Source organism: Acanthopagrus latus, chromosome 3 (assembly GCF_904848185.1).
Source record: "Acanthopagrus latus isolate v.2019 chromosome 3, fAcaLat1.1, whole genome shotgun sequence".
Classification (NCBI taxonomy): Eukaryota; Metazoa; Chordata; class Actinopteri; order Spariformes; family Sparidae; genus Acanthopagrus; species Acanthopagrus latus.
In genome coordinates, this window is record NC_051041.1 from 1,000,291 (window position 1) to 1,025,641 (window position 25,351).

The 25,351-nt window shown below is 46.4% G+C and overlaps 1 protein-coding gene across 4 annotated transcripts in view; it reads right to left on the bottom strand.

Annotated features, from left to right (window-relative positions):
* Positions 1-25,351, bottom strand: part of LOC119017205 (glutamate receptor ionotropic, kainate 5-like) — a 138,863-nt gene that overhangs the window by 46,733 nt on the left and 66,779 nt on the right. For 3 of the 4 annotated variants that reach the window (XM_037093722.1, XM_037093719.1, XM_037093720.1), the window contains exon 3: positions 1,735-1,893. In XM_037093722.1, coding sequence (XP_036949617.1) covers positions 1,735-1,843 — 109 coding nt within the window. In that variant the 5' untranslated portion in view covers positions 1,844-1,893. Of the gene's footprint in view, positions 1-1,734; positions 1,894-5,397; positions 5,524-25,351 lie in introns of those variants that run through there. The other variant, XM_037093721.1, reaches the window with a different exon arrangement.

The window sequence follows — 25,351 nt, forward strand, 5'->3', positions numbered from 1 at the left end:
GGGGCCATCGGGGCCGAGAGAGGAACATGAAACGAAGCCTTATCTGCTGCGAGGAGAGAGCTGAACTTTCCTTCCAATGTTAAGTCTCAGCTCTCATTGGAGTTAATCTTCCTCTGCGGGCCCGATGAGGACAGGAAGTGAGAGGTGCTGATAGCAGAGCGGCGCCCGGGCCTCGCCGAGAAACGTGAGGGGAAGCCACGGAGACGCGCCGCGACTCCTGATCCAGTTTCTGCAGAGTTTATTTGAGCCTTAACTGGGACGGAAACAGAACGAGGAGCGAAGGAGAAGAAATGGAAACATAGAGCGGCGGAGACAAAGGGGAACCTCGAGGGGCTCGTAAAACGGCAAACAAAGCAAAAAGATAGCGTGAGAGGAAGCAAGATGGCAAACACAGACAGCAGTGGGAGGTGAAACAAAACGGCGAGGAAACTCAGGAGGAGAGCGACAAACACAAGAAGACGAGGAGTAACGAGTGGCGGAGGAGCGCTTTAAATAGAGGACGAGTGTTTTTATCTGCTAACACGCTCTAACAGGAGAAACAGAGGAGCTGTTTGTAGTCACTGACACAGAGAGGATTCTGGGTAAATACTGTATGACTGTCGCTGCAGGTGAAGAGTCTCGTTAATTCTTCTAACGAGGTTTAACAGAGAATTCACCAAAGTCTCTAATTAATCCCTGAGATCAACAAGTCCCAACAAGTCCCAATCAAGACCAGCAAGTCCTTAACAAGTACCAAGTGAAGACCAGCAAGTCCCCATTAAGACCAACAAGTTACAAGTCAAGTCCAACAAGTCCCATCAAGACTAGTAAGTCCTAATGAGTACCAAGTCCAGGCCAACATGTCCCCATCAAGACCATGAAGTCACAAGTCAAGACCAACAAGTGAGAAGCCAAGTACAAAAAATCCACAAGTCCCAGGTCAGGACCAGCAAGTACCGATCAAATCTGGAATCAAACCTAACTAGTCCCCAGTCAAGTTCTAATTCAAGATCAACAAGTCCCAATTAAGTCCAAATCAAGTCCCAGCCATGTCCAAGTTCATAATCAGCAAGTTCCAATCAAGTCCTAAGTCGAGTAAATACTGACATGTCCATCTTCAGTTCCCAAGTCATAACCAACAAGTCCAGGTCCCATGAGGACTGACAACAACACCTCGCTGCTGTTCACTGACTCGACCGTCATCAGTTTGTAGCTTAAAGCAGAACGACATGATTTTAAAACTTCTGAGACACAATGATGCAGAAGACAAACACAAGACTTAATCCATAAAAAGGAAACTGATCCCAAAGCCCCCAAAATACAAGAACTACTGTCTCCGTTAATGTTAGACAATTAAAAAGCCTCCTGGATACACAACATGTGGTCCATCTGTTTCCTCCCTTATTCTAATAATTTCATCTCACCAAGTGCAGAGCAGAGACAAGTCAGGGGAGTTATTACAGAAGTTATTACAGAAGTTACTATAAAACATGCAGTGGGGACAAAACTAAACTTAAACGTGAGTCTTTATGATCGTTTTATGACTTGGTTGGGAAAAGATGCCTGCACTGTCTGCCAGGTTTTGTTTTCTGAAGCATTAGTATTCAAACAACTGGGAATGTATGCAGTGTTTCTGTATTTAGACTCAAACAGAAACCTAAAGTTTCAGGTATCAGCCACACCAGTTGTTACACCAGACAGACAGACAGACAGACACTGTGGGATTCGAACCCACGTCACGGTGACGGTACTCACCCATCCGGAGGGCAGAGAGGGTGTTGGCCTGGCTGAAGGAGAGCGGTGCCATGGTCAGCAGCAGGACGACGACGTAAATCGACAGCAGCAGTGCTGGCAGAGCCGGCATCTTCCACTGCTCCTCATGGAGAATGGTCTGCTGGCTGCCTGTACCGCCACCTGCAGGACAGGAGGACTCGTTACTGCTACATCCACAACACATCACATCACGTCAGGTCCCACATGTCACATATCCGGCCTTTATTTTATTGGGAGTTTAAGCTGCTGCCCGACATCCTGGTTTACAGGCTCGTTTATTACCTGCTCAAACTCATCAGACGTGCAGATGTCAGTGCTGACAGTCAACATGCAGCTGTGAAGCTGCTGCTCTGTAAACACACAACTAACAGCAACCATCTGGCACAGCACAGTTACTCTCTTTATGAGCTCCAGGACATGTCAGGGTGGCTGTCAGAGGAGGGAGAGGACAGAAACACAACATCTACATTCAGCACGATAGAATCTAGTTTTATAAATCATTTGTTTTTGGCTTTTATTTGAAAGAAGAAAGAGCTACAGCTCAGATTCGAACCCTGATAGGTGAGGACACAGCCTCTGTACATGGCTGACCAACTGAGGATCATTAGATTTTATGATTATAATCATTGGCCTTCATCATGGCTTTATCTGAAGACTGACAGTTAACAGGATGAAGGGAAGACACACAGCTAAGGGCTGTCTGTGGCCTTATTAATTATCAATTAGTTATTAGAAGTATAGTTGAAGATCGAAAGTAAAACATGTGATTAGCAAAAGGCTACAAGTTGGCCTCTGAACACAACTGGGCTACTAGGACAGCCTGCAACACTAGATTCTTTATTTGAAAGCACACCTGAAGAGCAACAGAGAACGGGATGCAGCAAATGTCTACGGGACAGAATCGAACCCAGGACCAGGGTGGCGAGGACACAGATTGTGTACGTACACGGGCCGCACACTCCGAAAACTAAACTAAATCTGAAAATCTTCAAAACAGCTGTTAAGCTGCAGGTTGTTTTTGTATTTATACATATTATATATATATTCAAACTGGTTCTGTTCAAGTCAGCTGGCTCAGTGTGGATGTAGTCTGATGAAGAGACAGAGAGAAACAACACGAGCTGGAGAAGATGAGAGAACAAGAGGAGGAGAAACAGACGTGATGTGAGAACGAGAGAGAAAACTGTGAGAGGAGACGGAGACGGTAAGGAGGAAGAAAACAAGGAGAAGAGACAGAGGGGCTGATGGAGGGATGACGGCGAGGCTGACGGAGGGCTGAGAGGAAGCCTGAAAGAAAACATTAGAGAACAAAAGTGTGTGCGATCACATGTTGCAGGGAGAGAGATTTAAAATGGCTGAGCGAGGGAGCGTGACGAAACGAGTCCAAATCTTCAGAGTAGATTAGAGCAGCTGAAGCAAGATTTTTTCATTAGTGCATGTTAGCGTGTGTGTGTGTGTGTGTGTGTGTGTGTGTGTTTTGCATGTTTGCATTGAACAACACACAGCGAGCTCGACAAACATCTCCCACCGCTCCCTCCCTTCATGCAGCCGCCTCATCGCTTCATCTCTGCGTGGACAGTCGTGTTCCTCCAACCTCCAACTACACGTTCCTGATTTGTTTAACCCGCCTCGCGCTAAATGTTTATCGCCGCCCTGCCAATGAGGCGTCCCACATGAATTTAAATGAGATTCCAGAATGGAATTTAAATTGACTCTAGTCATCTAGTCAGGACGAGCTCGGTGGCGGAGAGCGAGACGCAAACCGCCGCGAGATGAAGAGTGGAAGATAAAAGCCAGAGATGGAGGAGGAGGAGGAGGAGGAGGAGGACAGAGTGTCTCTGTTATAAGTAAAACAGATGGTGAGGATAATGAAGAACATTTTGTAAGATAGATGACTGATAGGTCTAACACATACTGATTATTATCTGTCACCATGATGATTGTTTTGTCTTCCCAGAGGACGAACATGAGAGCTGATGGTTGGTAAATGGAAGTCTTAATCATAAGGAAGATGATTACATCAGCTCTTTGTCTTCCTCCAAGTTGTAACTTAAACAAACAGTTCACACTCGAACAAGCATTTCAGTCATCATCCTGATGATATAAAGTCAGGTGAAGTGTTGTAGTCCACAGAACATTTCTGGTGCTTCACAGTAAAACAGAGTTGCAGAATTCTGCTAAAACCTCAAAACTTAATTAAAACTTTACCGAATTATCTGTTAGCACTTCCTGTTAGCATTGAACCTGTGGATGTTCAGACAACTGCCACTGGATCACTGTGATACTGAAGAGAACTTAAAACACGATGTTTGTAAGGCAAGTTCTGCAAGAATGCAAGAATTTGGGGTGGTGATGGAAGTGGATTTATGGCATCATCATCTCCTCCCTCAATGTTGCTGAAAGTCATGCGAACAGAGTTTCAAAATGCTCAGTGTTTGGTCGAGCTTGTTCACCCACTTCAGAGATGATTTCAGCTTTAACAAGGTGTCATAATGTCTTTTCAAATCAGTTCTCCTGAAGACGAGCTGTATGTAGTTTTACATTTTAAATCGAGTCTCCAGCTGCTTCAGTTGTTCAGCAGAATGCTGCGATGCCATTTTACTGTGAAGCTCCAGTTTTCTGTGCTGGTAACCAAAGAAAAGTGTGATTTTAAATGACTATTTGTGTGTTCAGCTCTTTGTGCGTCAGCAGCTTCTAACTGAATCTCTTTGGTTTCTCTGTGTCATTGTGTTCGCTTGCTGGTGAAAACACAACATTAACTGAGCTTGCTGCTTCGTAATAAAAGGTTTTAAATGTCAAAATAATGGGATTCTATCATCAGGAAACATCTGCAGGAAATGAATCGTACAATTGTTCTCAGTGATTATTGGATAACACGGCAGGAGGAATATTTACAGCTGCTGCTGGTCTCGGCCACGGACCAGACTGCTGCCTTTAAATGTCATCGACTCAAGACAAGTGTGTCTCCAGTTGAAGACACACATCTCTGATGCTTTGAGCCAAACCGAGTGAAGCCAAGCCCAGTACGAGACTTATGTCTAAAGGAGCTCCAGTGATAAATGCAGCCTAAATAATAAGATAGAAAGTCTTCAGCTTCATTCTCAGTCCACCGAGTGCAAACTGACACATGTCCTTGAAACAGTAAAACCTGCAAACCAACCAGCAACGGCAGCACGAGAGCGAAGGAATTTAACTGAGAAAGAGAAAAGAAAGAGATGGAAAACAAGACATCAGGAGAGCAGGACGAGCAGAGAGAAAGGCTGATAACGAGGGTGAAACAGAGACGTCGACAGGCAGAACAGCTCGGCGACGAGCGCAGAAACAAAGAATATGAAGGCAACGATGTGAGTGACAGAAAACTGGGCAGAAAGAGACGTGATGGTGAGTCCAGACAGGAAATGAGAAACGGCTGCAGGCAGAAATAAACAAATGATGATAACAATTAATTAGGGTCTTTCCTGCAGGAAGTGCTATCATGTCAGCTAGCAAACAGAGCCGGCAGGACCCCGCTGATACCCACCACCACCACCGCTCACAGCAGCAGCAGCTCGGGGCTAATCACAGCCTCAACTCTATTAACTGCCTTCAATCCCATCTCATTTTACATTGGAGGCATTTAGCTGACACTCATTCGCTGCGACTTACAGCGAGTGCAGCAGAGCAGGAGGCTTAAACGTCCTGGTTCATCAGCTTTACGAGGGAAGACGGCGAGGGTCGCGGGGGGGCGGCGACGGCAGACCAAACAAACACTCCTGAGGACACGAGACCAGATTTAGAGGCAGTGAAGAGGAGACGTGTGAGAGGACAGTCGTGGGCTTTATGGACCGGGTTCTCCAGAGAGCGTCTGGGAATTTGATAACCACGTTACAACAAACACATCGAGGTTCGAAGAGACCAGCAGATCAGGAGAACTCGCTGAGGGCGCCACAAGTCTTATACTGATGTTGTCTTGTGTTCGTGTCCTCCTGCTGGTCTTCGCTCAGAGATGTACTGCATCAGTGTCCATCTTTGGGAGTAAAGCTGCTGTCAACTAAAGTACAAATTTCATGCAATCTGCAGTGTTTCCTGGGCGGCAGACTTTCCCTCCCCTCGGCTGCTGTGACCCCGCGAGAGCTGACAGACGGATTAGTAGAGTTAAAACACTTGTAGCTGTCAAGCTCTGGATTTGTTCACATGTTGAAGTTTTTCATGGCGCTGGAGAGAAAGAGTTTGGCGAGAAGTGTGTTTTTGCCTGTCCAGAACAGGAGAAGAGAATGGATTAACAAAATGCCCCGAAGACGTCTTTTCAACGTCGACAAAGACGTGAAGAGATGGAATAAAAGGTCCAACGGAAAACTTCAGACTGTTTGTTTGACGGACTTCTTGATTTTACTCCATGGTGGATATGAAGCTCCAGCACCACCTTTGTGAGGCTCACACCCCAAACCTGAGCATGAGATTCAACAGAGCTGATAGACAGCTCACCTGTAACGAGGTTCAGTTTCCACCTGGGTGCTTTTTCTCCACATCATAAAAACTTTAACTTTGTACCACAGGAAACATGAACCCTTGTTCATGTGTGATTAGACAGCAATGGTTGACTTTCAGATTATATACATAATTCATGGAGCGCCGCGGTCCCAACACGATGCTGCTGGTTTTAAAGAAATGGTGGTAAAGTGTTTAAATAATGTAAGGAGTGGCATATATCTGGGACATCATGTTGATTCATCCGTCCTCCAGCCGCAGCCTCACAATGCTTTACATAAACATCACACACTTTGTGTCTGTGCTCTCAGAGCTCCCGGTCAACAGAAACCCCTGAAGAAGAAGCATTAGAGGTTCAACTCTGCAGCATTTCAGCCTGAAGTGAAGCCGCTCTGGTCAACACGAACACATCTTTCACCATGAAAGGTTAGAAAACATGCTTTTTAATCTTCAAATACCCTGAACGATCCCTCCCGTCGCGATCGGTCTGCAGCTTCACCACCACACTGCTGCTTTAAAGGTTATACCGTGATTTAACCACGCTGCTTCATGTCTGACCTGCAATCAGACAAAAAGTGGGAACATCTGAGCTCGCTGTGAGCTCTTCTGATGTGACGGATGACATCTCCTCCACCTCCTTTCAGAGGCAGTGAAAGAGGGAAAAAAGGCTTCAACCCGACAAAAGCAGAGCGCTCCGGATGAAGCACTTTGTCTGTCGGGTAATGGGCCTTAATGCTCACCTAAATATAGGATATTAGCTTTCTCTCCCTTCAGGGGATAAGGAGATTTTGTTTTGCAGCGGTGGCATCATGAAGCGCAGAGCGTTGCTGACTCAAACCACTGTAATGACATGGTAATCCTCTCATTTAGCCGCTGACACGCGACACATTTCTGCCTCCGAGAACAGCAGGGAGGCAGCGGGGAGGGAGGACGGTTCGATTCCTGCACAGAACGTCTGTCTGCTGAGGGAAATATAGAATAAAATAAAATATAAAGCGGCGCCCTGCGGTATAGACAACGTCAGGAAATGGCACAGCTCAAAACAAGAGTAAAGTAAAATGGATTTCACAGCATGGAAACATTTGTTTTTATTTTTTAAATCCAGACGGTTCAAAGTCTGCAGAAGAGTTCGACTCAATGTGTTTTTATTTCATTTTTTATGAAGCACGTCGGTTCAGTCACCTACAAGTAACAAGTAACAGAGTCTTTTATGTGACAAATAGATCTTAAGAGGTTTATAAAAGAGGAAGGAGAAGAAGAAACAGACGATAGAAACAAGAAGTGTTCAAAGAGTTTTTCCACCGAGGCAGCAATTACTTTTACGGTTGTCACTAAGAATGTTTTATCGTTCAGGTGCTTGAAAAAAACATGAAAAAAGTCAAAATGCTCAACTTGTCAGTGTTTTCTGGGCCTGAGGCTGAAACTTCCAGCAGCTCAGATGAAATATGTGTTGCTGTTTTCTGTTCTGACATCTGCTGCTCACCAAACATTAACAACGACACTTGACCTGATCCGACTCTCAACATGTCGTATGTCGTCATAGTTCATCTCAAACTCTGTGTTTATAAAATAGTCAAGAACAAGAGCTGTTCAATGAACAAAACAGAAAAAAATGACGTTTTAGAAGCTGTAATAAACTATATATTACTGGATGTGAAATCTCATTGGTTACATGATATGTCAATCATCAGGCGCTGGGTTGTGAGTGGCTCAGGAGAGAAGAGAGAGAAGAGAGGGCGGATCTCTCACTGGCAGTAGAAGCGAGCCACTAACAAAGTAGTGTTTGTGTCTTAACTGTAGCATTATTTTGAAAAGTCGAACCAGAAATTGCACATTATTGATCACACGATTGATCACACAGCCTCGTACTGCTACTACGGAGATCTATAGAGCGTCTTGGAAGAAACAAAGTAGCCTGAAACATGAGGAACAATGATCTGATGATGAGAAGTCTGAACTTCACTTCCTGCACGACGTCAGAACGCCCACCGCTCACGTCGACCACCTTCACGTGACTTTGTTATCTATTAGAAGAACGCGACACTTCCCTCGCTGCACAAAATGACCTTTTCAACACTGCAAATTATTTATACGAGGAGGTTGCATGATGAAATCCTTCCCGCCTGCAGGCAGACGTTACATCACTGAACAGACACCGATCCTCAGTCCACCTTGTTCTGAGGAACTTTCCCTCAGACTCACCAAAAAAAACTCTTCTTAATATTTTAATATCTTTGCAAACTGAACTTCTGGTGCTCTCAGATTTCAAGGGAAACTGGTGGAGCCCCGTCTGATTTACCATCCTCAGTATTCAGTGTGAGCAGAAGTTACCGCTGCAGTAATCTCTGCCGTGACACATTTTATCCTCTACGAGTCCTTGATTCAGCTGCTCGTCGCAGGAGAGACAGAAAATCAATGTTGTGGCTCGTGAACCTCGGAGGGAAAAAATGTTGTGTTACTTCTAATTCTTATATCACAATCTATAAAGCTAAAGATCCTAATGTCGCACAAATGTTCAGTGTGTTCAGAATATCTGGATGTTTTTCTAGAGCGTCTAATTAAAGGGGGCAAGAAATGAATTGAAATATGCTGCACACGTCCTGATATTGTGTTGAGGATCATGTGAGTGTGTCCACACCAGCGTCAGCAGCAGCAGCTGCTCACTCAACCTTCACAATTAATTCAGTCCTGAACTGCAAACCAAACCGACGCACAGTGAACATATGTAATTAGTCATTTAGACCCACGTTTGCGTTAAATTACCTTAACATGCCTCCATATGTTCACAGTCGGTTCACACTTGTGAATAAAACAGGACTGAATGGAGAACTGGCTGCGAGCTTGTATGCAAATGATCTGAGTCATCGCAGGCCCAGTTCATCGACGTCTGTACAGCTGCTGAGAGGACGCGCTGCAGCGACAGACGAAGGTTAACAACAGACGGAGGCTGATGGAGGAAGAACACCGACGAGTTCAGCTTGTGACGCCATTTATCCGTTCTCCAGGAGAAGGAGGAAACATTATCTAAAGCTCGCTGCTCAGCGGCAGAAGAAAAGCAGAGGAATCTGTCTTGGTGACACCAGGCGGCGAGACGTTTATCGACAAGCCAAAGAGTTTCACGGCACATTATTCATCAGATAATTTAGAAAGAGCAGCGGGAGGTATCGACAGAGGAGACGGCAGCAAAACAACACGTGAAGAACAGGGAAGGATTCTCAGACACGTTGAGCTTAAACATCAGTCTGTGATGAACACGAGCAATCAGCCGGACAAAAGCACAAAGAGAAACCCTCCTCACAGAGCAGGACGGTGATTCTGAGTCAGAGATCATCAAGGAAAACTGTCGTGATCTTTCTAACCAAAGTTGATCTTGAGTTTGTTTCCCAGCAGACTGTAAACTCTCAGTGCTTCAGTGTTTAACGAGTCTGCAGTGACGCTGGAAAATCAAGTTTCCTACAAACCTTTAAGTGAAACATCATGACGTTAACGTTTACTGGACCGCGTGGTGGAAACAGAACAATGACATCATCAGTGTTATGTTCGGTTCGCTGTAAACTTCTCCGTCGTTCTGCTAGTCTGTCTGCCAACGGTCTTAAAGTCTCCCGGGAGAATGAAGCCAGGCGGGCAGCATGGCTCCACATCTCCACTTGAGATGAAATGAAATAAAATGAAATAAACTTGACTCTATTAAAGGTTATCTTTTCTAACTTGTCTCACAACTTGTATTTGTCTCCAGGTAGATCTGTGAGGGACTAACACTAAAAACTTCCTGTATTTCAAGACCAAATTAGTAGTTTTTAGGAACTAAATTATACTGAATCAAGACAGCAGGTAAAGATGGAGAGTTGAGTTTGCATCAGCAGAAAAATCATTAAAATATCATCACAAATAAAGAATGAATATTAGAAAATAAAGATCAGAGCTCTTTTTTTTATATTATCATATATTATTATTTTTTATCCAAAACCTGTCGACAAACAGATGAGAGTCTGAAATTACATTTCCACGTCAGACAGTCTGAACTGAACAGGAGAAATCTCCGAGCTGTCAGTGTTTCGTGACTTCGTGTACATTCGCAGTCGAGCTGCTGTTAAAATCTTTCCCCTCGTCCAACATCACATCCAATAATCTGCAGTCGTCACTGCGACACGAAGACACCGAGGAGACACTGAAACCACTCTGCATCACTTAAAATGTCAAGTGGAATAAACCAGCTGACAGTTTCTCTCAGCGCAGCTCGAGCTCAGACTCAAACCCGGCAGGACGCGGACCGAACGACCTCCAGCTGCCCTCATGCAGCAGCGCCGTGTCCGGGTCCACTCACGTGTTAATACAGAGATGGATCCAGGTGTGTAAATCATGTCAGAGACGAGGCGTCGCTGTAAAACACTGTCAGGTAATTTCAGTAGAAGCAGGAGCGCAGTGTGAGGCAGAGGCATGTTGCTGTGGGTGATGGATGGGTGATGAAAGGATGGAGGGATGAGAGACGAGGCGGAGGAGGTTCTGGATGAAGACCGTTGGTTCTGTCTTCTGAAGGTGGACGATGTTGATGGAGACCAGCGCTGACGGATGTGTTCTGTGGTCAACACGGACGCTGAATAATGCTCGTGTCATCCTCGCTGCCATTTTGTGTCTAAGTTTTAAAATCTGAAACACTGACGGAGAAAGAATTTGGAGACATGAGTGCACGATATCGTGAAAATGGAAAATGAATTCTGGCTTTGCACCTCGACTCGACACAAACACTCCTGCTGCGAGCCTCATGAGAACCAATCACACTCAGTATCTCCTTCAAAGATCATATATCAAAAAATATAATAACATTTAAATATTTGAAACGCTACTCGACGCTGGAGTGCAAGTGGCTCTGGGGCAAGGGGAGAATCAGTCACTACGTTTGTCCTCACTACAGATTTAAAAACCTTCTGCTGTGCTCGTTTCTTCCAGATGATCCAGCTGGGAGGCTGGAGGTGGTGGAGGAGGTGAAGCGGTGCAGCAGCAGCAGAGAGGTGGAGGAAGAGATGGATGAACAGATGAGTGGAGGGCAGCTGCAGCAGTGTGAAGGTGACTGACTGACCCCTGGGTCTCCTCTGCACCCACCAGAGTCACCGCCGCCACGGTGAAAGCTCCGGAGGCGAGCCAGCGAGGGAGACAACAAACTCCACTGTCAGCAATTATGGAGGAGGAGGAGGAGGAGGAGGAGGAGGAGGATGGACCGAAGAGATACGGAGAGAGAGGGGGGATGAATTTAGTGTCAATTAGAGAGGGAGAGATGTGTGGAGGTGTGGACGGATTTATAGTATGAGAGGAGGAGGAGGAGGAGGAGGAGGAGGAGGAGGAGGAGGAGGAGGAGGAGGGAAGGAGGGTAAATGAGAGAGGAAGGTCAGAGGAAATAAAAGAGGGGAAAATAAGCGAAAGAGGGAAAATGAAAATGAAGGAATCAATGAAATGAGAATTTATTTCAGCAGCTGAGAGCAGATTTTACACCGACACTCATCTGAGCAGAACGTTTAATAACCTCCAAACTGTTGAACAACAGCCAGAAACGTTTTAAAGGATCGCTCCGGTTCTGGAGCCGGATGCTCACCTTCTGACCCGACGTCACAGACTTCATCAGAACAGAAAACCACAAAGCAAAAAACAAGCTGCACAAAGTGTTTGATAACCCAGACCAGAACCAGAACCAGAACCAGAACCAGAACCAGAACCAGAAGCTGAACCAGAACCTGACCGCATCACGATGGAATAAACGACTGCTACTAAATATTTACACGGAGGAACTGATGAGATGAATGACTTCCTGTTTGTGGCTCTCAGCTCCAAGCTCATCAGTTCCTGCTGAAGATGTAAAACTACCTTTAAGCTCCTGTAACAGTGGAACCCACAGTACTGAGAACCCTAACCCTAACTGAGAGCTGCTGTTGGAGTACAGACATGATTTGTAAAGCTGAACTGCTCCTGTCATTAATCTAAGTCTGAACACAGTTCATTATTCATTATTCTCGATGGAGTGAAGTTTTTAATGCAAAAATCAGCCTGCAAATTGCTGCAACTGCCCCCGTTAGACACATTATAAAGTCATAAATGGTCCAATTTCAAATCTAATAACAATATCTCTGAAAAGGACACTTAAATATTCAAGCTGCTGGTGAAATAATGTCATTTTGTGACCTCAGAATCCTGCCGTCTGAGAGAAACAGCAGCTACAACTCATTAAAGTAGTTTCTGGGTTTGTGTGAATACAAAGATAGCTGGAAAAACTGACTTTTTAAAAGAGAAAAAAGGCTTAAAATGTACTAAAAAGCTTGAAAAATGTGAATATTCCAGGGTTTTGAATTCTTATTGGCTGCATGATGTGTCAATCATTTCGATGCTGGCGTGTAAGTGGCTCAGGAGAGAGAGGCGGGAACAAGGAGTGCATCTCTTGACTATGAAATTGGCTGTTGCAGGTGGCAGGGCGGGCATGGATGATTCTAACTGGTTAAATTAGGTGTCAATCAACAGGTCAGAAGTCGACAGCCATCTTCGGGAAATCTGTGTTTCAATTTAATTTTGTTTTTTTGCTACATAAACACATAAAAACATGTTTTTTTGATACATAAACGTATAAAAAACATGTTTTTTGAAACCTAAACATAAAAACATGTTTTTTGAAACATAAACACATAGAAAACATGTTTTCTCCTTTTCACGCACAAACAGGAGGAAGCAGTGCATCCGCTGGGGACTATTTTCAGCGGCAGATGGATCCACACTTGGTGCTGTAGCGAGTGTTTGTGGTAGCAGGACAGTGTGAGACACACAGATGTCATTAGTGGAAACGTTCACTGCTGTATTTTGTTTGTGTTTTCATGAAATATGTCGTCAGTAACAGAGAAGACAGAATCGTCAGGCGACAGCAGCTCAGTTTTGTCTTTTATGAATGGATTAAACTGTTACATCATTCAGTCTTCATCAGGAGAGAAGAAAAAAAAAGTGTCAGACAAGCAGATCTGAGCTGTGAGGTTTCATTATGTGGAGAGCACACGGTCCAATGTCAGCGACTGACCTTCAGCTGACGATGTGAGGAGAGAGAGGGGAGGACGGGGGAGGACGGGGCAGAGAACAGAGAGGACTGAAGTGAGAGACAAAAAGTGACGCAGACGTGTGGACGAGCGACAATACGACTTCATCTGCAGCTCAGAGCTGTGAGGAAAGCTGCTGTGATGATGGAGAGACAGTGAGAACAGACAACATCACAGTTTAGAGGCGTCTGCAGATACGGATGAATAAACAAAGATGTTTGAATATTAGTGTTTGAGTTTTGCAGCGGTGTGGTCATATTCCTGTCTGGCTTCAGACTAACAGAGGAGGAGGAGGAGGAGATCATGAAGGTTTGCTGTTGATGGTTCAATTCAGAAAAATTTGATCCGAGATGTCTGAACACGACCAGAGACATCAGGCTCAGGAATCAGCTCCTGCAACCAAACACACTTCAGCACCGTCAGAACAACGAGTGAGGCGCCGGTCGGACTGAGACAGAGAAGCAGAGGTTCTGTTTTCACGTTGACGTTCTGAAGCTTCTCGATTTGGAAATGTAATTTTGGATTACAGATTTTAATGCGACAGATTAATTTGAGTCTAAAATGAGAAGAAGAGAAATGTGACAACGGTCAGAACAATGGGAGTTTTGAAGCTTCACAGAACTTTTCCTTTAATCTGCCAGATGACACAGTTAAAGACGACAGCTGCTGTGTGAAACGTCACATCTCGGATCAGGACACGAGACGCTGGGTCAACCCAGAACACACTGAGAAGAGGACTTCACACCTCCCGTGTGTCCTGGTGCCACCTCGGCAGTCAGAAGCAGGTGTGTTACCTGTCCCACCTGCGGCCTCCGTCACCTGAGCGCTGATAGAAACGGTCAGCGCCGTGGCCAGTTCTATCCCAGACCCGCTGCTGCATTCGCATGCTGACGGCGTCCTGGCAGATTCATTAGCTGTCCTATAAATATTGATTCACTCTATGAAGCATTTATAAACCCCTAAATAAATATTGGATTAATGTAAGGTTAGACAAGACACCGCATCAGCACGAGTCTGCCGCTCCGTCTCCTCCACCCTGCTCCGTCTCCTCCACCCTGCTCCGTCTCCTCCACCCTGCTGCGTCTCCTCCACCCTGCTGCGTCTCCTCCACCCTGCTCCGTCTCCTCCACCCTGCTCTGTCTCCTCCACCCTGCTGCGTCTCCTCCACCCTGCTCCGTCTCCTCCACCCTGCTCCGTCTCCTCCACCCTGCTCCGTCTCCTCCACCCTGCTCCGTCTCCTCCACCTGCTGTGTCTCCTCCACCCTGCTCCGTCTCCTCCACCTGCTGCGTCTCCTCCACCCTGCTGCGTCTCCTCCACCCTGCTCCGTCTCCTCCACCCTGCTCCGTCTCCTCCACCTGCTGTGTCTCCTCCACCCTGCTCCGTCTCCTCCACCCTGCTCCGTCTCCTCCACCTGCTGCGTCTCCTCCACCCTGCTCCGTCTCCTCCACCTGCTGTGTCTCCTCCACCCTGCTCCGTCTCCTCCACCCTGCTCCGTCTCCTCCACCCTGCTCCGTCTCCTCCACCCTGCTCCGTCTCCTCCACCCTGCTCCGTCTCCTCCACCCTGCTGCGTCTCCTCCACCCTGCTCCGTCTCCTCCACCTGCTGTGTCTCCTCCACCCTGCTCCGTCTCCTCCACCTGCTCCGTCTCCTCCACCCTGCTCCGTCTCCTCCACCCTGCTGCGTCTCCTCCACCCTGCTGCGTCTCCTCCACCCTGCTCCGTCTCCTCCACCCTGCTGCGTCTCCTCCACCCTGCTCCGTCTCCTCCTGTCTCCACCCGCCTGTTTTTAACCCACATACGATGAGGTGATTGACAGCTGGCCCCTCTTTGCCCTGCGGCCCATCTGACCTCCGCCAGCCCGTCAGCGCCGGTCGTCAAAAGGCCAACGACTGGAGCGGAGTGTTAATCAGGCCGGAGCTAAAATTAAAACCGGACTGGCTGACAGGATCATCCCCGTCTCTCAGCACAGCCCCGAACCCTCAACTCCAGCCCGTCGCCACCGCTCTCCGTCACCGCCTCAGCTCCTGTTTGTTGTTTGTTCTCTCTCCGTCAGTCTGACCCGGCTCTCCGTTTGTCTATGAAACCTGCCGTCTGCTCGTGTTAGCGGTGAAAGTTGCCTGAGGAGAACCTTCCTCCACGCTGAGCCCGGAGGACACGGCCTGAACTTTGAGGACTATAGCGTGACGCTGCCTTCTCAACCGCCATTCTGCTGTGAGGAAGCTGTGGTCCTCCTCCTCATCCTCCTGCACTGCTTTGTTTCCGTGGCAACACATCCTCGACACTCGCTGTGTGGATGTGACTGCCGGCCGACACCGAGGGGACGTGCCGGGCTTTCTGGAGCCATGACTCACATTTCGAGCTGGATGCGAGGTTTCCCAGACTCCTCATTCTCCACACGATGCTCCCGTGATCCAGATTCTCTCTGCATGTTGTCTTTGGATTTGACTTAATGATGAATCAACATGTGAGTGGCTCTGTGGGCTGATCCTCTGCTGCAGAGACACTGTGGGGGGGAGCAGCGCGATGGAGATACTAACAGGTCGTCCAGATCCATCTGCACAACGTCTGTTCTGTCCAGCGTATCACTGTCACTGGGAACACAGCCTGATACTGATACTAGTGTAATACTGATTGACAGCTTCTTTACTCCAGCACAGTAACAGAGTTCAGGCTCTGACATGGACTCAGAGTATCAGAGTAAAAAGTCTCCCTCTGAAGAACATTTATGGTCAAAGCTAACTGAAGCTCACGTCATATTAACAGAATTCAAAGACTATTAAAATTAAAGGTAGAATCAGTAGGATTTGTCCCAAAATGTATTTTTGAAAACTACAATAATCTTTCATGAAACGTATGAAAATGTGGAGAGGATGTTTGAAGTTCCCTTGACAAGACTACAAAGATTGTGGATGTATGACCGCTGCTTGAGTAAAGTCGTTAGCCTCTCAGTGAAACGTCCGTCAGGTTCGGCGTTGGATGTTTAAGTTAAAGTCGGGATAATCAGACAGCAACTGGCTTTAAGAAGCCTCCTGCTTCCTCCTCCTGCGCTCTGTATTTCACTCCCTGTCTCGTTAACTCCGCTGAAGGAGGAAGATGAAGATGGATGGACGAGCTGCAGAGGAAGAGGTGGATACAAGAAAGGAACAGCAAATAAAGAGCGATGGCGGAGTGGACGGTGTCATGAATTCACCTGCGGCTCCTGAAGAGAGAGGAAGTGCTTTTAATGACAAACAGCAGAAACTGAAGCGACGAGGCGGCGCAGGGAGCTGAAGCGTCACTGACGATCTTTAACGATGAGCGATGAGGAGTGAAGGAGAGTGAGACAGATGAACTCAGATGATTCACGCTCGTCACGTTTGATGAATGAATGAAATCAAAGTCTCATAACTCGTATGTTCTTTAAATAACGCCGACACGTCCACAGGAAACAAACAAAGGAAGCAAGCGGGACAAACACTGCCGGGGGGGCGGAGTCGAGCGGACGTTCAGCCGGCGAAGTGAGCGCGGCAACGTTGGGATCACGCCGTGTTAGCAGGTTGTGTTAGCATCCTCCGCTGTTCCGCTGTCATTAAATATTTACAGGGCAGCGCTAATTAGAGGAGGCACAGAGGACACACACACACACACACACACACACACACACACACACACACACACACACACTCATACACTGTCCACTGAGGCTCTGAATGATTACTGTCTGCTGCTCTCATCACACAGAACAGCTGCTGAACTTCAGCTCTGCTGAAATCAGCCATGATGTTTCGAGTTTCTCTATCACCTGTTTTTATACGATTATCAAAGACAAGAGAAATCCTGAAGTCAAACCCTCTTCAGCAGCTTCAGGTCTCAGCTGTCGTCGCACTGGGGAGACAAATCTACTGAGTCTCAATGACAGAATTAAGAGCGGCTCGTTCAGAGAAGGCTGATCAACTTCCATCGGTTCATCTGCTGTTTCCTGATCAGTTTGAACAGCGGTATTTAGAGCAGGTGCCAGGAGAGACGATGGTGCAGATCTGAGGTCAGATGTGGCATGTCGCAGGAGGTAACATGATCAGATTTCAGTTTAGTCAGCTCAGTGTTCCAGCGGCAGAGCGGAGAAACGCAGGAATGAGTGTTTCAGCACTGAGAAAGAGACAAATCTCGGCCGTGCTCCATCGTTCCTCCTGTTGACACCTCGGTGGACATTAACCTGCCTTCCATTTCCACATCCACCTGCTTCCTCCATTAACGTCCTATAGAATCGCTCTTCCTGCTGGCTGCTATCACACCTGCTGATGGAGGAACACCTTCACCTCCAGGAGCGAGGTGGAGGCGTGTTTTTTCACAATGCGGCTAAAGAATGGCAGATTAAAAATAGATCTCCAATTCAGCCGTAGCTTTAGAATAATACTCGGTGCACCTTATAGAAGAAGGTTACTGTCATTATGTGCACAGCAGCTGAACTCCCCGAGCTGTCAGCACATTTACAGTGAGCCGCAGCAGCAGAGGGGGAGGACTGTCAGCCAGAAGTGCTGCTGCTAACGTTAATGCTGGGAGACGGCAGGGAGGCAGATAAAACAGACGTGTCAGTCGGGAGCCGTCCTCCGTTAATCACACGTGTCAGTGAGGAGAAGAGTTGCTGCCATTTCCCACAGTGCACTGCAGCGGCTCCGATGGGACCGCCGTGATTACCGTCCTCCGTTTGATTGCCACTCGCTCTGAGTGAAGAGTCCCCGCTCTTATCTGTTAACAGCCGCGGAACAACCCTTTAATTAACCCATAATGAATAAAAAAGCCCGGAGTTAACAAACAGTAGAAAGTTATTAATCCAGATGTGACAGTCGGAGGAGTCGCTGCTTCTGCTGAACTGTGAGTGAACTTTAAACTTGCTGCAGACGAGACGAGCCGTTTGAATCTTTGTCTTCTGCTGCAGAGCAACTTTCTGCTGCTCATTAAGAGAGACGGAGACGTAACTTTTTACCTCAGGGAATATGAAACTGTCATGGTACTGCAGTTGTGTGCACACCTGTATGTTGATTCCCAATATTCAACATTTGAAGGAGACCAAAGTGAAACCAGCAGCTCGACACAAACTCCTGCAGCTGAATCTCCTCGTCACTCCAGGTTAAATTCCTCCGTCTGCTCTTCAGTTGCTGCGACATTTTTGTCTTTTGACCAGGATTTAACCTACTGCTCCTTGTTCCTTCACCACCTCCTCCACCCATCCAGCCTCAACACTTCTCTGGTAACCCCTCACATCACGGCGCCCTCTCCATCCTGCTTTTAACGAGCTGCACCTCAACTACTTCTGTCACGGATCGTTAAATAAATCACCTTTAAACCTCCTCCAGTCGGGTCGCCACAGCGCGTCTGATATTTCACTGAGATTCTCATTCCTGCCAGCTGATTTAAAAGCATAAATATTTAACAGAATCGTGTTTTATTCCTCATTGTGTTGTGAGGCGACATCTTCTCCTCCACATCATTGTTCTCATCGCTGCAGCTCTCCTCCTCCAGAATCCACTTCAAGTGTTTTTAATAATGATAATCGTATAAATACGCTTCTTAACAGCCTCCTCTTCACCTCTCCTCGCTGCTGCTGCAGCTAATCTTCCCTCCTCGCTGCAGCTCAGACATTAATAACTGTGGAATAAAAAAAAAAAAAAAAAGGAAAATTACAGAGGTGAATTGGCAAACGTTTAAGTGGAAAGAAAAAAAAAAAAACATTAAAAACCCCCAAAAACGCTCAGACTCCCACGCTCGCCGATAAAAGTCCCGGCTTCTGCTTTTCTCTCCTGGTGTAATTATCCAAACCAGTCAGATATCACACCGCTAAATGCCAACTCACTCATTAATCACCCAACACACACACACACACACACACACACACACACACACACACACACACACACACACACACACACACACACACACACCTCGTAATGAGACGGTTGCAGAAGCCAAAATTGGTATTAAATCTAAAAATCCCCCTAAAACACATCCTCCCTCCTCCCGCCTCCCTCTTCTCCATCACTTCAGCTCACACTCAAGACTTTCATCCACATTGCCATGGCGACATAAAAACAAATTAATAGTGCGAGAAATCACCCTGATATCCTGCAAACTATCTCCGTGTCCGTCTCCCTCGCTCTCCCCTCCTGTCCGTCTCCATCTCCAGCGCCGCCTCGCTCCCCCACTCCATTTCCCTCCATTATGAAATGACCCATTAAGACGAATCAATCTCTTTGATGTTGTTTGCCTCGTCGTGCCGCGCCTCCATCAGCGCGGAGGTAATACCTGAGAGGACGGTCATTAAAGGGGATTATGGGTACAGTGCGAGGCCGCTCTGCAACACTCAAAAAGCCATAATGGCGGCGCGGACCGTCCCCGAGGGCGCCGTGACTGCAACGCCAGCGGTTAATGACGCAGCGTGATGGAGGAGGATTTCAGAGGCGACTTCATCTGTTAGCTGTGTGGAACAAACACACAGGGGCAGTAAAACATGACGATTACAGGCGACACACAGAGACACGCTGGACGTCCAGAGACGGCACGAAACTAAAGAGTCGATCATCAGATTTTACTCAACGGGACGAAGTTCAGGTGACGTTTTAACCTTCAGCAGTGATTTGACTCAGTAGGTGATGTGTTAACCACACTGCTGAATCAGTGGGACTCAGAGAGAAAGAAAGGAAAACTCAGCGAGGTCGAGTTCAGGCAGAAGGAAGTCATCATTTCTAATCAGTGCTGTATTGTACATTTGACTCCCTGTGGTCTCTGTTTGGATCTGAGTGGGTGCGTTCGCTCCAAACTCGCTCTGTGTTTTGTCCAGTTGTGTCGCATCACGTTGCAATTTTTAATAATCACCGAGCTCTCCGACATGACTCATACCGTCTGTGGGAAGAATAAACAAGTCAGAGTTCATCCTCGTCTGCATCTCGACTCATCGGTGTGTCGATCCGTCTGACTCAAACACAACTTTAATGAGCAGCGCCTCGTCAGATGAAACCATCGGGAGAGGTCAGGCGAGTTTTACACGAGTGCGCATGAAAAGAAAGTGTAATGACATGCTGGCTAGAAAAAGAAAAAGTATGGTTGCAGTTGCCTCTGACACTGGTTAGCAGAGTGACTGTATCAGCACAATGCAGTCTGAGAAAACACAGGCAGTGGGTGAAAAACAGCAATTTACAGCAACATGTGCAACAGAAGAGTTTCCAGACGGCAAAGTGCTGAAAAATGACTTGAAACTACATGTTGCTGCCATAATTTGTGTAGTTATGATGTTAAAGTGAAACTCTGGCCAAAATGCAACCTCGGGTCTTTTTGTGAATGTATATGAGTCAAACCTTCATGTAAAAGCATAATTATGATGAAAGAGGCACTTTTAAGATTTACCGTATTTTCAGTGGGAGTGCTGCGGGCACTTTTACGATAGCATCAAAATCTCTGTTTTTAAAACAGTAAGAAGTCTGGACACAACATGAAACTGTGCTGGTAGCATCACCAGGGTCTCTACACATGAACACCAGCACTGACAACATTGTCTGAGGACACAGAGTTACTAAAAAGAAAGTTTTTGAACAGCTCATGTTAGCAGCAGCTTGTTCCGCTCGCCGCCGTCCTGCCAGTGGAGAAGAGTCGACCTCAGGATGAGACGTAACCTGGAGGACAGTTAAGATGGAACTACTATCCACACCAGATCTCACGTCACTTTACCAGCTTTTGATCTTAATATTGTTTCTTATATGAGGCTCCTTTTTCAACTTCAAGGTCAATATTGTTTTTCACTAACAATAAAACAACATATTATCCTGTATTTATATGGAACTTTAGCAGCGTTCCACCTTAACTGTCCTCCAGGTTACGTCTCATTCTGAGGTCGACTCTTCTCCACTGGCAGGACGGCGGCGAGCGGAACAAGCTGCTGCTAACATGAGCTGTTCAAAAACTTTTAATAAACTCTGTGTACACAAACAGAACGATGTTGTCAGTGCTGGTGTTCATGTGTAGAGACCCTGGTGATGCTACCAGCACAGTTTCATGTTGTGTCCAGACTTCTTACTGTTTTAAAAACAGAGATTTTGATGCTATCGTAAAAGTGCCCGCAGCACTCCCATTGAAAATGAGTTTGACCCGAAAAACAAAAATATGGTAAATCTTAAACGTGGCACTTTCATTGTAATTATGCTTTTAAATGAACCTTTGACTCAGGTACATTCACAAAAAGACCCTATGTTAAATTGTCATGCACCCAGTGGTCAGACTGAACTGGAATGAATGTATCTTGACACCACACAGTTGAGGAGCTCCGTCAGCTCAACATGGTGCTCGTCTTGTGTCTGGATACTGTACCTCTCTCTCAGTTTCTAACTTGTCCTCCCTCGGCGCTCGTGTTCTTTCAGCGGCTCCACAAACAGACGGCAGCTCCTTTAAAGAAGAACGCATAAATTACCTTTCTGTCTGCGCTCTGTCTTCTTCTGTCGGCACGTCTCTCCTGACACTTTCTAATCTGTTCTGTTGGCTCTGAGCTCAGGAGACTGATGATGGTGCAGCTCCGCGGTGTGAAGCTGTGTGGAGGGTGGAGGCGTCGCAGCAGGTAATGAAAGACAGATTCATCAGACTAAAGAAGTTTGGGAGTTCAAGAGGTAGAAGGAGAGAGATTTATGATGGACGTGAGGGAAGATAAGAAGCCGTACAGAGAGGCAGATTTCTGATGTTCTGACTGGATCTGAACAAACGACGCAGCGTTTCTTTCTTGTCACTGACATCTTTAACCAGGAGGAGGTGGGAGGCAGCATGGTGGACTTGTTCCAGAGCTGCCAAACATATTCAGTGACGACTCTGAGAGTTTACAAGATGTTTCGTCCTCAGTTGGTGAGATTGCAGCCTTGTGATGAACTGACAGGATAATGGATGGATGAATGGATGGTGGACGCTTTAACATCATGGAAACTGTTTTGCTTCAGACTGAGTCAGTGACCACAGAGGAAGTGAGATAGATCCTGCTGAGAGTGACGCTGAGTAAGGAGCCAAAATCTGAAAACGCTGCCAACGCGTTCTGGTGTGGACAGCGAATCTGCATCCTTTGCGTATCGATGATGTCATCGCCCCGCCCCTCGACCTCTGAACCCTGCGACGTCTCATAACAACAACAACAGTGAACTACCTGCTTATTGATGCAGAAGATATTGAGCCCATCAGTCTATCAACTGACGAGCCATTTTCATCTTCTTGTTGTGCTCGATTTCTTCTCCTACTGTCTGTTTGTTAGCTTTACACGCTCCGTCTCTGCTTCTCTGTTTTTGGTGGTTTTCAAGCACCACCTACAGGCTGGAATATGAACTACAGCATGTTGAGTCGTTTACAGTGGATCCATTTAGACGCAAATATTCTTGAAACGATACTGAGGAAGACGGAGGAAAAAAAAGATGGTTTTGGTACATGTGGACGTGGCCTGAAGCTGCTGCTGGTCTGATGACATCTGTGGCCATTTACTAAAAATCATGAGCCAGTTAACGAGCTACATGTTTGTACTGACATTTTCACCGGAGACTGTTCCCTCCTGATCAAGACGGCCACCATCGTCACCACCATGCCAGCTCTGTCATCAGAGGATGCCTACACCACTGCCACCACTCATTCTCTGTGTGTTGAAGTCGGCCAACTTCACTCAACGACAACAGTTACATTCCCACACTGTACAACACCAACATCACTACAGTGAGTCAGACAAACTACAAACTCAACTGAGGGCAGAAACACAGTATGAAAGCACTGACGCTTTGCATTTACCTCAAGCCTGTAAAATGGATTTTAAATGTTGTTGTTGTGTTGCAGCACAACAGAAGCACGAGCTGCAGCTGAGTGTTGCACTCTGTCCTAACATTGGACCACAACACATTTAAATAAATCACATTTTCAGCTTTGATTTACTGTGTTCCTCTTTCACAGCTGAGTCTAGTATCGTTCTCTAACTAAGATCTAAAAGCAGTATTAGCATCTTTTTACAGAAATCAATCAACCACCTCAGGATTATTTCCCTCCTTTGATTTAACTTTGTTCAGTGGAAGAAGAGACCTGATTTTTGCAGACTAACAATCATGAATATTTGGTTTGAGGGCGTCAGAGTTTCAGATCAGTGACAGACTCGGCAGATGAAGTGAAGAAAGGCAAAGATGCAGAGAATGGTGTCGCTTCCTTTTCACTTCTGAGTGAGGCGAGCGTTTGGGCGCTGAGATTCCCCCGAGCGTGAAGCAGCAGATAAGCTGAGTTAAAGCGAGATTACAGCAGCGCAGGAAGCAGATTACAGGTGCAGTGACAGCGTGGCAGACGTAAAGCTGGATTACAGGAAGGTCTGAAACCTCGACACAGAGACAGACGCCGACACAGGATCCGACTACTTCTCTTCTCTTTTATCTGTCTCTTCTTCTCTCTGCTTTTAGTTTCCTTCCTCTGACTTTTCATGAGGCCTCTTATTTCACTTTGCTTTGTCTTCCCCGTCTCACTCTCTCTCCCTTATTTTCCTCCATTTCTGTCTTATCTTCTTTTGTCTCTTTATCATTTCACCATATTTTTCTCTGGTTCCATTCAGTGTTTTTTTTTTTGGGGCAAATTCTGAATAAGACTTGGAACATTGTGGAGCCAGGTGTTAATTTTAGAGTAAAGGGTGTAATTTTACTGAGACGAACAACGTCTCTGCTCTTTTTTACTTCACACTTCATTCCTTACTTCTTCCACAGTATTATTCATTTGATAATGACTGAGGAAAACTTGCCTTCCACAGTTTTCCAGGTCACAGTGTTGATGATATCAAACAGTGTTTTGGTTGCAATGCACGTGTTTAAAAAATGCTAAAATCCCTGCAAGTGAAAGAGGTAACAGCTGCTGGCTTGTTTAAGTTCGTAACATTAGCAGAGCAGCGTGCAGGCGGTAAGTGACTGCTGTAGGCATCAAACCACTGCAGTTTTTAAGGGATGTCAGGACGCTTTCCAGCAGTGCCAGCAGCAATAAAATCAGATATTTTTGATTAGAGCTCCAGAATATTTTACAGCCTAAAACTGGGTATTTTTGCGGAGACATCGGGTCAGTTTCTTGTTGTGTGTGTGGCAGCAGAACTGGTTATTTTTCGCCAACAGACAAACTTTTCCGGACCCGACACACACTACACACCACACTATGCACCCATGTTTCCAACATGTCTTCTGCTGATTGGGTTGTAATACATCAGCTGCAGACTGAGTTTCACCCAGCGTCCACACTTAATGTTATGTTATCAGCAGCTGCAGTCTAAAAATCAGGATCCTGCCTCTGTCTACTCATGTTTGCATCCAAGGACATCTTGTTTCTTTGAAACAATCTGAATTTCACTGTACGGAATTATTCCGTATAATCTTTGTAAGACACATGCAGTAATTGGAAATCTTGACGGTTGTAGAAACAGGACCTCGGGGTGTTCAGGTCGAATAGAAGGCAAATTCTTCCTGAGGAGAATCTATCTGCCGTCGACTCTTCTAGCTTTAATGAAAATTCAACAGTCTGTTTCCGACATCAGCAGATGAACTTGTTTGACGTTGACTTAGTGACGATGTGAGCAGCAGAGAGCAGCAGACATAAGGAGGCAGTGCTGGGTGAGATTTGGGGATATGACTTCCTGCTGGAGGAGCTGTGTTTGTGTCGCAGCCCGGCGAGACTTCTCTGCGGCGGGGAGGATCAGCGGATAGACGAGGGCTCAGCTGGTCTGACCGCTGGCACAGAGCGGAGGGAGGATGGAAACACAAAGGACAGATGGAGGGATCGCAGAGGATGAAGGAGAGAGAGGAAAACAGAGACGGGAGAGAGAGCATGTCGGAAACAGACAACAGAGACCAGACGAAACAAAGAGGATCGGGACAAATTGTGAGTCCACGGCACCAAACTGCTGTTGATTAAAGACGAGCGCTGATGGTGTCGAATGGAAGCTCCAGTTGTAAAGAACTGAGGAATTTGTTGAACTGCAACATTTTAGTTTCTGTCAGTTTGCTTTGGAAGACAAACTCGGGAACTCTTTCAGCAAAACACATAAACCAGGATTTTTTTAGTTTGGAAAT